Genomic DNA, 15,514 nt, shown 5'->3' on the forward strand with positions numbered 1-15,514 from the left:
CATTATGGAATGATAAAAAGCCCAACTTAATCTTGTAATCTATCAAATTGCACGGTAGTGTAAATAAAGCAAACAAATTATTGTTAAGAAATCAGCAGATAGCATAATTGTATATGCAAAAGACCCTCATGCCTACTCTTCAGAGATCCCAGATTCAGTCTCTAGCACCACCATAAACCAGAGCTGAGCAATGCTCCCTCTCTCTCTCTCTCTCTCTTTCTCTCTCAATGTCTCTTCCTCTCATATTAAAAACTAAATTAATTAAAAGAATACAGCATGCTCAAGGCAGTATAGTTTTGAAATTTTTCAAAAAGTATAAAATATATATTCAATCAAGATCAGCTTACCAAATGGGAAATGACCTGAATAATCATTATTGCTGTGGCCCAAGCCCTGTGATTATGGAACCCTCATTGCTTCAGTAATTGTTCTTCAGTGAACCATATTGTTTTTCCAAATAAAAAAAGGTTTATAATCTGTATAGATTACTTTGGATCCTGAGTCTAGGTCAGAAACTGTACAAAGTGGACATAGCATTACTTCATTTGAAGATATGTATTAGGTTGTTTTTATTGTTTGACTCTATGCTTCCAAATAGCACAGTTGTAGAGATGGCAATAGAATTTTATTTTTGTCTTTCCCCCACTTTATTCTTGTTAACAGAAAAGCAATTTCGTCAGAACTTAAATTGTGTTCTTGTGACTGTTACAAACAGCCAAACAGTTGCTTCTCAACTTAAAAAAGAAATCTTAGGAAATCACGTTAGGTCAAATCATTCCCCATCTCACTGCAGGTTTTTGTTGGAGTGGAAAGGAGTTCGCTTGTGCATGAAATTATATTGATAATTTGGGAATTGGCTTTTTGAATTCAGAAAGTGTTGCTGATGTAAAGGGGTCTATTTTCAGCAGTTACACAGCTCAAGGAGATTTGCTTGAAATCACAGAGTATGACTAGATCTCAGAATGATTGCTTGCAGATTTGTACAATATAAGAAAATTTTCATGGAGTGAATTATTTGAAGTGGTAGGAGTTATGATGAATCTACACTCTGGAGTTTGAAAAGGGACCGGGCTGCTTTAAGAGAGAAACAGGAAGTTGTAACTAGAAGCCATCTGAATGCTAAACCCAGGCAGAATGCTTGAGAAGTAGCAACTTAAGTGGCAGTATTTGTTCTGAAATTCTCAAGCAGTCAGACTGTCTTAGGTGAACCTTGATAAAGAAGTCCTTATTCAGGATTTTATCTAAGGAATCCGGAGAAGATGAGAATGGAGGCACAGCCACGGTTCTTGTCAGAGAAAGATGGATATCATTTTCAACACCAGGGAGCTGTGGAGCTGCTTGTCTTTAATTTTTTGCTCATCCTTACCATTTTGACAATCTGGTTATTTAAAAATCATCGATTTCGTTTCTTGCATGAAACTGGAGGAGCAATGGTGTATGGTGAGTGCAGAAATTTTAGGATTGATATGAAACTTGTTGCTTAGGTGTAATTAGAGACGTGCTCAGATGGCAAAGTACCAAAGCTGAAGAAAATACGCTGATTGAAATGATTGAAATGTCATTAGGTATGAATGTTCCTCTCTTTCTAGAGGAACCGTCGAAATTTGCCTTCTCACAAGAGTAAAATGTCATAGTCATGTTCTCACGTGGCACATAATGCAAGTCTGTTGATAGATGCTGGTCCACTATCATGTGGGAAGTCAAATCAGAAGAGCTGTTTGTTTTTAGAAGAATAAATTTAGGAAGCGATGGCTCTGTAGTCACTGCTGACTTTCTTTAGAGCTGCTTTCTTTCATGGGAGGGGCTAATGAATATTATAAAGTTGTAGGAAAAAAAACACCACTCAAAAACGTTTGGAGTAGATTCTCTTATGTTAATTAGTTTCAAGAAGAACCTTTGCAGAATTGTAACCCATCCTTCCTAATGAAATAACTGTGTCCAAACCCATTTTCATATGTGCCTTGTGTTATTTTCTTATTATATGTAAGAATATCTTTTGATAGTACTTTTCATTTCTTAGCCTAATTTCAGGCTAGTTTATAACTGTTGTCTGTATGTCACACATATATTTAAGACATGTAAATATATTTTACATCTGAAACTCCTAAAGTATTACTCTGTGAATTTGTCATATTATTCCATTCATAAACTTTAATAAAATGTGATAGATTACCCAGTTTGTACTTTCATCTTTTAAAGTAAAATCCAAGACATCAGTAGTTTTAAAACTGATGTTATTAATAAATATATCACGTCATCACTCTTATCTCAAATGTATAAGAATTGTGAATGTAATGAAAACCAGCAAAATACACGTATATTCATATATGTGGTGTACAGTCATAGCAAAGAATATACTTTTATATTTCACTCTCCTCATTTTGAAGTCCTGAAGCCTTTTATATCCTTGAATTTTAGGAAACAGTCTCAGTGTACATCTTACATGCTAATCTTACATGATGTCCTGATTTTAACAACACACAGTCATGATTTGAGACCATAAGAAATCCTGTGCCTTAACTAGATGCCACTGTGAGACATGTGCTGAGGAGAAAGTTTCAGTCTAAACATTGACAATTCTTTCAGGAGGCTGATGTGCTAATCCACTTAGAGTTCAAAGATAGATTGCTTTGTAGTGAGAATCTTTTAAGTAGACAACATAACTCTTATTTGGGGCGCGGTGGGGGGGCTTACAGTCAATTTGAAGAGAAATAGTCAAAACAGAAAGGCAGTGATGCTATCAGCTGTAGTCCTAAACTTCTATTTTGTCCTTCCCTGTCATCAGTGGACCATGATCTTTCCCTTGGGTCAGATAATAATCAGGATGTGGGATGTAATCTGAAGAGCAAGAAACAATGTAATTCTTAGCATTAAATTAATGAGGTACATACAGTTTAGCAAAGCAACACAGCTCAACAGAGTTCCAAAAATTATAAATGTGGGACTGGGAAGTGGCACACCCAGTTGAGCACACATGTGTACTATGTGCAAGGACCCATGTTTAAGCCCCTGGTCCCCACCTGTAGGGTAGAAGTTTCACTAATAGTAAGGCAGTACTGCAGGTATCTTTTTTTCTCTCTCCCTTTATATCTTCCTCTCCCCTCTCAGTTTCTCTCTGTCCTATCAAATATAAGAAAAGTACAATAAAATATTCAAATAACCTTTAAAAATTTAAACCTTTACTCGGGTGAAACACTTCTTCACATGCCTTAATTTGATTGAACTATGATTTCTTTACTCATTTCACTGTATTTCTGATGGAGATATTGTTTTGTGTAACTCTTGATTAAAATATGCTGTCTTTAAAATGAAAGAACTGTATTCATGACACAAACATGTAACTTTATTCTTGAACATGATAATTCTGTATTAATTTAATTCTCATAAACTCCATGAAATTATCTTATGTTGTAGTTGAAGTCATATAGTACTAGTGCACTTCTTAGTTGAGATGATATATTGCTAAGTAGGTATTCCTAAAGGACTTTAATCTTAAATTTTAAAGAATGGGATTAAATTGGGCTATCTGATCTCTGACCGTTCATGAATGAATTTTTATGCAAATATTGCCAAAAGCAACTTCTGAAACCAATGTTGAAAGGAGTATAATTATTATGAATATATGTGTATGTTTAACTATTTGATTATTAACTTTAAGTATCCTTGAACTATATGAATAAAAACAGCCCTTTACTTTTGTACTTTATATACTACTTAATAAGTACCTTGTTGTTATTGAATTATAAACATTGGAATTTAAAGGAATTTTAGGTATCTTATATCTAGCTCCCTCACTACATAGGGAAGAAACTGAGTCTTAGAGACATGAATTAACTCCCTAAATTGAGTAGCTGCTCATGTGTATTTATCTACATGTCTAAAAATGTTTTTGTTCATTTTATCAGAGCACTCTCTAATAGTCTTTGTAGTGGTACATGTGAATGGCATTAATGAAATCTTGGATTTCTTCTTTGATCATGGCTCAAAATGTTATACTTGGAATTTTATTTATTTGTTTGTTTGTTTATTTATTTTAACCAGAGCACTGTTCAGCTCAGACTTATGGTGATGCAGGAGATTGAACCTGGAACTTTGGAGCCTCAGGCATGATAAGTCTTTTTGCATAACCATTATGGTATCTCCCCTATCTCTAAGATGTTTATTCAGTACTTTTTGGTCACTGATGTTTATTGAGATGAAGCTACAACAGAAGAACAAGATGGGACAGTTTAATAGATACTTTAAAATGATAAGCAGAAAAGAAATGTCAAGGTCAATTGCCCAATAAGTATAACATTTGAAATTCATAGCTTGGTAAGGAATCTTGACCATCCTAAGTCCTACATTCTTGTTTTGTAGGGAACAAAGTGAGTACTTATAGAGGCCATGAAATAAACTAGCTACTGAACTGACAGTCAACCTCTATATCTTTACTTCTTCTTCTTCTAGCATTTGCCCTTCTTCCGTAGCCAGTCAACAGCGTCAGGTTGAGCCTGATGTAGTTTCGAGACCTCCTTTGAATCTAGAGAGGTGGCAGTCGTTGACTATGTGGGTCATAGACTGTCTGTAGCCACAGGGGCAGTTTGGGTCGTCTCTGGCTCCCCAGCGATGGAACATAGCAGCACACCGGCCATGGCCTGTTCGATAATATAAAAGATCTCTTTTACAAAGAGATATTTTGGTTGGGCCAGCAAGGTAGCTCTTTTGGCTAGTGCTATGCATACAACTCAGGTTTGAGCTCAATCCCTGCCTCATTGGAGGAAGCTTTTGTGGTATTTTCTCCTTTCTCTCTATCTGAAAAAACAAAACATAATAAAAAGTCTTAGCTAGGAGCAGTGAAGCCCTGGTGGTAACCAAGAGAAAGAGATACCAAAATCACTTTAAATAAATAAATTCTTTGAATACTCTTTTTGAAAAGAGGATGTATCTGTGAGATCCAGATAAATCCTCATATTGTTTATGGTTTCAGGATCAGTCAGATAGATTCAGGAAGTCCAAAATAGTGAACATTCAGAATAAGACTATATATAACTTCCTCATCGTCATAGGATGCAGCCGATGGTTCTTGCTGCAGTTTTGCCTGGGACCTGGGACCTGGTGATCAGTGGAGAATGAAACAAGGAAACCTGTGTGTGAAATTTCAACTTTTCAAATTTTTTTCTAAAAGAAATGAACATTCCAGAGTAAACTGTGGTTCAGTCTTCTCCATCCTATAGAAAGATAAACTCCTAGGTTCCTGGGCAGAAAGACAGCATAATGGCTATGCAAAAGACTTTTTTTGTGCCTGAGGCTCCGAGGCCTCAGGTTCAGTCCCCTGCACCACCATCAGCCAGAGCTGAGCAGTGTTCTAGTCTCTCTGTATTTTTCTCTCTCAGTAAAACAGAATGAATAAAATATTTTTTAAAATTGGAAGATATATTCCTAACGACATTATCTTCTAGATTTTACGGTCTTGCAACTAATGCTTACCAATGAATTTAGCTAACAATTCCCTTACTTGAATTATTACTTTGTTGTCATAAATTATTTGATTAGTGTTTCATTTGCCTCTATATCAACAACTATTTTTTTCCCCTCAAGCACAAAATTGCTATTTTACCTTAGTCCTATCCATTTGCTTTTCTGCTGGCAAGTATGCTATTAACATGTGTCATTTCTCTTAGAAGAAACTATAGATGTTAGTGCATTTTATCAGTATACTTGGGAATCCAATTAAATATTCTAGGAAGCAAGGGCTTAGCAAATGAGCAGCTAAAGTAAAATAAGGGGGAAAGTAATCAGACAAAATATTTGATGGTTCTTTGAAAGGAATTATTAGAAGTAATTCCCAGGTTTTAAATCTTTAAAATGTATTGTTAGAAATAATCTTTAAGTCTTTCAACCCATATGAAGGATTGTGGAGGCAGGAAAAACCAGATGTGTTTGGTCTGAGTCCATGTTCATCATAGATATATTTGATATTCTGGATGAAGGTAATCCATTATATGAGAAATAGCTTTTCTTTTAGCAGTAAGGGCCACAGAATACATTTTAAAAATAGTTGCCATATTATAACAGTATTTTTGCTTCACCAAGGAACAGTAATGGATATTGTGTCCTGTGACGTTCTAAGCCTCTCATTGTCTCAAAATTGAAGGATTAGAATCCATAATCCATGGTTTAAGGAATGAACCATGATTAGACTCATTTAAATTGGTCTAAAAGCTTAAATGACTATTACTGGTCACAATATTGATTGACAGCAGCTGGTGCACTTAGCATTGTTCTCTGTAGGCCCTAGATCCTTTTTGAAAGAAAAACTGTTCCTTGTTTCCTGATAGCATTAATAGAATCTATTATACATTATTTGGGGCTCCACACTTCATATAACTTTGATAATACTATGAAGTTACGGGTTGGGGTCCATACTTAGGAACAAAGTAATTTAAACCTCTTAGAATTCTGGCTTTGATTTCGTGGTCTTGCAATAAAATGAGCTGTCTCTGAATTTATGTGGAAATTTTGTTCATTATTTAATGGGTATAAAGAAAATTTCAAGCCAGAATGTTTAGACTTTATATTTATTAAACTGTGTCACATTAAATTATTAAGCTATATCTGGACCCCTAAGATTATACTTAACAGTTTAATAGAATCAATTTACTTCATTCAGCAGCATGTTTCTCAAGATTTAAGTAAAACATAGTGATAGTGAACCACCAGAGTTTAAAAACTACTTTTCTTGTACATTTGTCAGAAATTAATTTTATCCTAACACTAGGTGGAACTAAGTTATTAAGTTGGTGTGGCCCCACCATTTTACCATTATCTATTTTACCTTTCTCTAGTCCAGCCTGCTTCTCTGATGACCACGCCCACAGGAAAGGCTGGAAAGGCTTAGTACCACTTCATGCGCCTCTCTAGCCTCATTGGTTCTTCAAAGGCTTTTTATTTATTCAAATGTGGCATGCTTTCTGGAGAGAAAGCACTGGATGCTCTCATGGGAATTTGAGGTTTTTCATTCTGATGTGCCCCACCCACAGAAGTTAGGTGCGTTACTTGGGGCAAGTGAATTAACCTCTGACCTTACTTTTCTCATCTGTAAAATGAGGACAGAATGAAATAGATATGAGCAAGCTCCCTTTCAGCTACAACAGTGCTTCAAGATTCAAGCCAAGACAGACTTCAGGCATCTCTCAGTCACTCTAAGCCAAACTCATAGCTTCCTTCTCAGTTAGTTTTCCTCCTTTTATCCTAGCATGATATCCAGTCATTTTTCTTAGATGGTATTTTTAACTAGCTTTATCTCACCACTCTTAGTTCCAATGATACTGTTCTGATTTTGTAATGACTGCTCAGTAAATTCTGTTGAATTTCTTTAGAAAATTGAGGAGATTAAATTACATATAGCAGCACAGTGAGAGTTGGCAAGGGATTCAGGGGTTTGTGGATATATAGCATGAAAATTAAAGTGGCTTTGATTTAATTTGAAGGGATATAAGGCCATTTGAACCAGTAACCCAATAAAATAATTTTATTTTCTTTAGATAGAGACAGAGACAGAGAATGAAAGAGATCATAGCACTAAAGTTTCCTTCAGTGCGGTGGGAGCCAGGCTCAAACCCAGGTCATACACATGGCAAAACAATGTACTATCCAAGTGAACTGTTTAACCAGAGAAATTTTCTTTTTTCCTTTGGGTAAAATACTTGATTTTAAGGAGCTACAGTTATTAGGGCTAGGTTTCTATGTTGTAAAGTGTTAGCTAAAGAAGGATTGGGGGAAAAAGTCAAAGCCACTTGGCTTCCTGTAGATTTTATTTATTTATTGTGTGTGTGTGTGTGTGTGTGTGTGTGTGTGTGTGTGAGAGAGAGAGAGAGAGAGAGAGAGAGGGAGAGGGAGAGGGAGAGGGAGAGGGAGACAGACAGGCATGGGAACCTCATACATACATGATTTCACCTCCCCTAGGTTAACTTTTAAATTCTGTTATCATCATTGCCATTGTCATAGTCATCATAATCATTATCACATCATAATCATGGCCACATAGTTAGAGACAGAGATAGGGAGGGTGAGGCAACATAATACTGGAACTTCTCCTGGTCTTATACCCCCATTTGGGGTAGTGGGTTTGAATGAGGGCCACACAGATGGCAAGGCACATGTCCTACCAGGTGAAAGATCTTCTGATCCTGTATATTTTTATTTTAATAAGATAGCCTCTTGGATTTAACTTGGTGTATTGAATATTTCTGAATTCCTATGGAGTTACAAAGGAGATTTTTCAACAAACTACTATGATGTATACAATGATTCCTTCTCCTCCTCCTCCTCCTCCTCCTTCTTCTTCTTCTAGCGTTTGCCCTTCTTCCGTAGCCAGTCAACAGCGTCAGGTTGAGCCTAATGTAACGTTTCAAGACCTTCTTTGAATCTGGAGAGGTGGCAGTCGTTGACTATGTGGGTCATAGTCTGTCTGTAGCCGCAGGGGCAGTTCGGGTCGTCTCTGGCTCCCCAGCGATGGAACATAGCAGTGCACCGGCCATGGCCTGTTCGATAGCGATTGAGGGCCCAATCATAACGTGCTAGGTCAAAGCCAGGTTGATGCTTGCAGGGGTCTGTGATGAGGTGTTTGTTCTTTACCTCAGCTGACTGCCAACTCTGTTTCCAAGAGTCTGGAACAGAGAAGTTCAGTGTAGGTGTAGGAGACCAGATTGGATGACGAGACGTCAAGCGTTGAGCAGGGTGGGCGAAGATATCCGCCTTCTCCTTAAGGCTAATGTATACACACCAAGAATATGAATTTGTATTTCAAACTATTTATGGATATATGTGTGCATTTTCAGAATATGTACATTTAGAATACATACACACACGCACACATATATATGTTCTAAATCAATACAATATGGTTTTCTAACAAGAAATAAGTCTGTTCTAATTCCTTTGTGTTTTTCTTATGAAGAGAAAGAAACCAATTGCATACTAATATCAAATTTAAAACACAATAAAATTTCTAGTGTTAAAGAAATTTTTTTATTTTTATTTTTAAATAACTTTTAGTGATTAATAGTTTGTTACAAGATCATAATATTACAATATATAGTTCACACCACACCCACCACCAAAGTTCTGTATCCTCACCCTCCACGCTCACCAGATAACCACCATGCTTTTTTAAACAGCCAAATGGATACTGGAGTAATTGGTAAAGTATGGCTAATATGACAATTGATGAACTTAATGCTGTATTCAACAAGGCTGTTGATGAAGTCCCTTTGGAAAGAAATTATCATTTGTTAAACATTTTACAAAGATGGGAAGTTGAGCTATGAAATTGTTCAGTAACTTGCCCAAGTTCATATATTTACTAACTGTGATGGCTGGGACTCATACCTTAGCAGTTGGGTTCCATGTGACCACCAGGTATCACACACATGGGTGTATCTATTTGTGCATGTGTCTATTTGGGGGGAGTTTATCATTTCATATTATAGATGAGGAAATGGACTCTGAGAGGCATAAAATAACTTCTGGTAACAAGTAGCACTAACCTTCATATCTGAGACCATAATAGAAGTAAACCATGTGTCCTGAAGATAACTCACACTCACCTGGGAACATGGGAACATGCCTGCTTAGCCAGAAGCATGACCCAGGTTCAAACCTGGTCCCACCCACACTGGGGAAAACTCCAGTTGTGTGTTGTCTTTCACTTTCTCTTCATCTCACTCTTTTTATCTGAAAAGTTGACCTGCAGTAGTAAAACCCCAGCAATAACCAAAAAAAAAAAAAAAAAAAAAAAAAACTATGTTATTCACCTACACCACACTATTAAACCTGGAAGAGATGCTGGTATTTATTCTGTACCAGGTATTGGCACCTTAGAGAATCTACAGAATTAGAGATTGAAATATTTCACTATATACACTTTTGCTATTCCCACCACACCCATGCAGTTCTTCAGTTTACAAATGAGGAAATAGAAATTTATAAAGTTTGTTGCTTGGTCAAGGCTGCATAGAATAATTGGCAAGTACAACATTTTTGAAAGTTAGTGTTCTCAAATTGTGCTCAGCTCTACTCTTGGTGTAACTGTTTCAGGGAATATGGAGTTTTTGTCATGGACTATGTAGCAACACTTCTGATGCCAAGATGCTTTCTTTTACCTTAAGGCATCAGAAGTGTTCTGTTGTCCATAACATAAAATCCAGTATGGGAAAAGCAGTAGGAACAGTTTTTGAAAATACATCCATCACAGATAGCTGGGTTAAACTGTCCTAAGGACAGTGACGAGGTGGACTCAATGATGAGATCCTCCAGGGTTAGAGAAGCAGTATTGCAAGTTCACAGAAATTCTGATTTTTATTGCCTGTGGTTGATGGAATGGATGTCAAAGGAGCTGTACATAATTTGAGATGAGACAAAGCCTTATTCATATGAATTCTGCAAAAATAGTTGCTTATCTTATGTTAGTGATTTTGCATTTTTGGAAGAGGTAGAGGTAAAATCATTCATGCAGCCACTGGACTCTCCAAGTTCTGGAAAACCTGTGTACATGACTTTGGCATAGCTTAGATTTGTGATAGCATTCCAGCACTGGTGGCATTCAATCATAATAGCAGGATCTATCCATTCTCTAAAAGGACAGTGCCTCTCACAGTGAATAATGTCCCCTATCAGCACCATCTGCAGCACCCCAGAGAACTCGTTAGAAATGCGAATATGTGGCCCCAACCTGTGGGCTTTGTGTCAGAAACTGGGGTGTGGCCAAGCAATCTGTGTTTGATCAAACCTCCCAGTGGTTTCTGAAGAACTAAAATCAGATCATTTCACAAGGAAATTCAGTGAACTTGAAGCTCCTAGTTTTGTCACTTCTATTTCTTACTACCTGTTCTTTCTCTAGCTCCACTACCCCCCCTCCTGTAATGAGACAGTCTATTTATTGGAGAATCCCTTACTCTTTTACTATTTTACAGTGCTTTCTAGTGTTTTTCTTTTTTTTTTTTTTGCATCTGTCTTGAAAAAATAAAAATAGTTTTGTGTAGATATCATAAGAAGCCATTTTGTTTTAGTCAGTATGTATCTAGCTAGATACCTCTATTTCTCTACTTCTGTAAACTTCTTATAATTGTGAGAAAGGATGTTAGTTATGTAAAGCTATTGGCTGAGATATTGTCTATAGAAAAGTTATGTATGGTTCTGTGCTAGGAACTAAAGGTCTTGTGAATTGTGTCTTACGTATATATGTTTCTATGTATGTGCCTGTGTATGCCTATGTACATTTGTTTGTGTGTCTGTGTGTATTGTTTGATATGCACCAAGAGTGAGCACTGGACAACCCACCATGGTGGCAGATAGGATTAAAACTTGCTGTTACTTCCCATTTGCCTTTATCCTATAAGAATATAGACACTGGGAGTCGGGTGGTAGCTCAGCGGGTTAAGCGTGTGTGGCGCAAAGCACAAGCACCGGCGCAAGGATCCCGGTTCTAGCCCCTAGCTCCCCACCTGTAGGGGTGTCGCTTCACAAGCGGTGAAGCAGGTCTGTAGGCGTCTATCTTTCTCTTCCCCTCTCTGTCTTCCCCTCCTCTATTTCTCTCTGTCCTATCCAACAACGACAACAACAACAATAATAGCTACAACAAGGGCAACAAAAGGAAACAAATATTAAAAAAAACCAGGGCAACAAAGGAAATAAATATAATACTAAAAAAAAGAATATAGCTACTATGTCACTTCTGGTTGAATACACATATTACAGTGTGAAAATACCTGGGTTCTAGTTCCCAGTCTCCACCTGTAGGAGGGAGGCTTCACTAGCAGTGAAGCAGCACTATAGATGTGTCTTTCTCTCCATCTCCTTTGCCCTTTCAATTTCTCTATGTCCTATCAAATAAATAAATAAAATGTAGAAACTTTAAATGAGGCATTCAAAGGTGGAACTGTTTCATAGGCTCTATTCCATCTTGAAATATCCTGATGAAATACTTTTTTTTTCTTCCTGTGTTTGTGTTTTTGTTTGTTTGTTTGTTTGCTTGTTTTTTGCCTCCAGGCTTATTACTGAGGCTTGGTGCCTGCACTATGAATCCACTGCTCCTGGAGGCTATTTTTTCCCTTTTGTTGCCCTTGTTGTTTATCATTGTTGCTGTTATTATTATTGTTACTGCTGCCATTGTTATTGTATAGGACAGAGAGAAATGGAGAGAAGAGGGGAAGACAGAGAGGGGAGAGAAAGATAGACACCTGCAGACCTGCTTCACTGCTTGTGAAGCGACTCCCCGCAAGTGGGGAGCCAGGGACTTGAACAGGATCCTTGCTCCTGTCCATGTTCATGTGTGTGCTTCACCTGCTGTGCCACCGCCCAGCCCCCTCATGAGAAACTTCCTAATGGCAAGTGCCAGAGACCCTGTGGTATTCTTCTGAAACTCTATGAGATTCTTTTATTTTCTTATAGCGAGTTGATAGTTAGTCAGCACATGACAATAAAGTGTGTCTCCTTTAGCAACACCCACACTTTCCTTTCTTCCTTTGAATTTAGAAGGTTGGTGGGAGGGAGATCAGAGAAGGAATAAAAGCTCTAAATAACCAGAAGGCCCTGCATATTTTTTTTTTTTTACTTTCAGTTTTATCCCTGGGTATCTCAGGGTAAAACTAAACTGCTAAAAGGGAAAGTGTTAGGAAATGCATTTAACATGTGAAATGCAGAGCCATCTCATTTCTCAAAACCGGTATTCTGATAAGGACTTTGATAAGATGGAAGACAAATAATAAGTAAAATGTTTAAAAAAATTTGGAGATGACACTTATTTGTGAGATTGCCAGTATTTGTGAATACTATCTCACATGGTTAAAGGGTGCCCCCTCATTTATCTTTCTTAGAGTTTTTTGTCACACCCTTTCCGTTTTCATGGTCACATTTGAGTCTAAGTGACTGGAGAAAAGGCCACACTTATTTGCCTTACAGAGTCTCTCACTATAAATAGTTGCAATAATGGTAAAGAACAGTCTTTGTTATGATTTCAACTTTTTCTTCTTGGAATTCTCCTACACATTTTCTTTTTTAATTTTGAGTTCCTTATTTCTTTTTCTTTTAAATCTTTATTTATTTATTAGCTAGAGTCAGCCAGAAATCGAGAGGGAAGGGGATGATAGAGAGGGAGACGGAGAGATACCTGCAATACTGTTTCACCACTCACAAAGCTTTTCCTGCACTTGGGGACCTTGAACCCAGGTCCTTGAACATTGTAACATGCAGGCTTAACTAGGTGTGCCACCACCTGGCCACTCCACAGATTTACTTAATAGTTCCTCCTCACATAAATATAGATTTTTTGTGTCCTTTTCTCTTCCATATTCCCATATACCTCAGTCCTCTTGTCTCCCTTGAGCAGTTGGATTTTCTAAATGTCATTTTATCTGCTCCAAACAGAACAAACTTGAGTACCAAGAAAGATAGCTCAGCTTTTGAGCATAGCCCCATTATGTCCCAGGTTCAATCCCCTACACTACCAAATGTCAGAGCTAAGTGGTGCTTTTATAAAAACAAACAAATGTTCAAAGCAGCAAGTCTTCCTTCCAACAATGATTTCACTCAGTTCTTCTTCAAGACCATCTGATCATCTCTTCTTGAACATTCTCTACTCAGCAATTCTAGGAAACTTTATTTTTAGTTACCTTAATTAAGCTTTCCCAACTGTTTAGTGTGGCTTGTTAGAACTATGACTGCTTGAGTTCTGTATTCTTCTCCCTAGAAAGTCTATGTCCTGTTCTTCCTGTCAGACTTCTAAACATCCTTAAGAACCTTCTTTATGAAACCTTCTCTAACACTTGAGGAGCAGAGTTAACTGGTCTCTCCTTGAGGGTCTTTAGGTATCCTTTAGGGACTTTGTATATTTGGTTAAAAAATTTAGACCTTCATATTTGCTACAGTCACTTTGCTACTATCTCTCATAATTAAAAGTTTAGGGCAGTTTTATTTAGGACTGTGAAATCAATAGCTTGCTACTGTCATGAAAGACCTAGTTAGTCCTTTCTTTTGTTCTTTTCTGGGTACTTTCAGTCAGGCTGACAATGCAGTACATACAGTGGATTCTGGTGAGCCAGCCAGACTCAGAAGTATCCTGAAGAGGAAGAGAACTCAGCTGTCTTCTGTAACTCTTTAAGAATGTTAAAACACCATTGGAGAACTATGGTAGTTATCTCTTGGGGGGGGTGTCAGAGGTGGGGACATAGACTTTAGTGGTGGGAGTGGTGTGGAACTATATATACCCCTGTTATCTTATAATCTTGAAAATCATTGTTAAATCACTAAAAAAAAAAAAGTCAAACTACTTTAAAGCATTACCCCCTCCTCCTGCACCCACCCTCCCAGCAGACCCTTCACTTCACTTCTGATAGAGTCTTATACTACTCTAGAATTAGTTATTAACATCTTTGCAGCTGAGACTGAAGTTTATATACTTGAGCAGATGTGGGGAAGGATAGATAACTGAATTAATAAGTTAGACTTTGTGGGGAAGAGTGGTAGAGTTGAGCTTGTTTCATTGTACAACTCCAGGGATCATCACTCCCACAACAGGAGTAGGATCTGAAGAGAGCCTACGGAAGCATCTAAGTGTGGCAGTATATGTGTGTGATAGTGTACAAACATGATCAGAGTTTTGAACATTTCCAGAGTTTTCAACACTTTACACTGCAGCAATGATTCTAACATGTTTAAATTAAGATTATATATATTTACATGTATATGTATATATGTTTATGTATGTATATATATGTATATATATGTTTATGTATATACATGTTTATGTGTATATATATTACTTAATGATGGTAATATGTATACATGATGATTAATAGCCTCCTAATTAGGCTTCATGAAGACAACCTTTCTCTGAGTTTCTAATTATAGGTGATTAATAAATGTCCTTACTGCTTAAGTGATATACACACAAGCATAAACATACATAGATACATATATATTTTCTCACAATCATCATATCTTCATAAGAAAATTCTCTTTAGGAAAATTGTTTCTCATCATGTAGAATAACTTGATAAGATGCAGGGGGTTCTATTATGAATTGCACATTTAACACAAAAGGGGACTTTAGAAATACTTGTCCCTAATTTTTTAAATTTTTAAAATATTTTTATTTATTTATTACTGGATAAAGACAGAGAAAATGAGAAGGGTGGGGGAGATAGGGAGAAAAGAGAAAGGGAGAGAGACAGAGAGACACCTGCAGCACTGCTTCACCACTGGTGAAGCTTTTCCCCTGCAGGTAGAGACAAGGAGCTTGAACCTGGGTCCTTGCACACGGTAATGTAAGTGCTTAACCAGATCTGTCACCACCTGGCCCTCTTATATCTTATTTCTTACTTCAAATCAAAAATCAAGGAATTGGGCAAAAGGGAAAAGGCTGGTAAGATATGTTGATATTTTTAAAGAAAGGACATACTTTATTCACTTTTGCAACTCCCATAAATCTTAAGAATAATGTCTTATATATATATATGGCATGGAATCAGAGAGA

The 15,514-nt window shown here is 37.0% G+C and overlaps 1 protein-coding gene across 1 annotated transcript in view; it reads left to right on the top strand.

The window, feature by feature from the left end:
* The first annotated feature begins 1,124 nt into the window (after positions 1-1,124).
* SLC9A9 (solute carrier family 9 member A9) overlaps positions 1,125-15,514 on the top strand; it is a 706,212-nt gene continuing 691,822 nt past the window's right edge. Inside the window, exon 1 of the mRNA XM_060197560.1 lies at positions 1,125-1,440. Within this exon, the coding sequence (XP_060053543.1) occupies positions 1,260-1,440 (181 nt within the window). The 5' untranslated portion in view covers positions 1,125-1,259. The remainder of the gene's footprint in view (positions 1,441-15,514) is intronic.

Source organism: Erinaceus europaeus, chromosome 9 (genome assembly GCF_950295315.1).
Source record: "Erinaceus europaeus chromosome 9, mEriEur2.1, whole genome shotgun sequence".
Classification (NCBI taxonomy): domain Eukaryota; kingdom Metazoa; phylum Chordata; class Mammalia; order Eulipotyphla; family Erinaceidae; genus Erinaceus; species Erinaceus europaeus.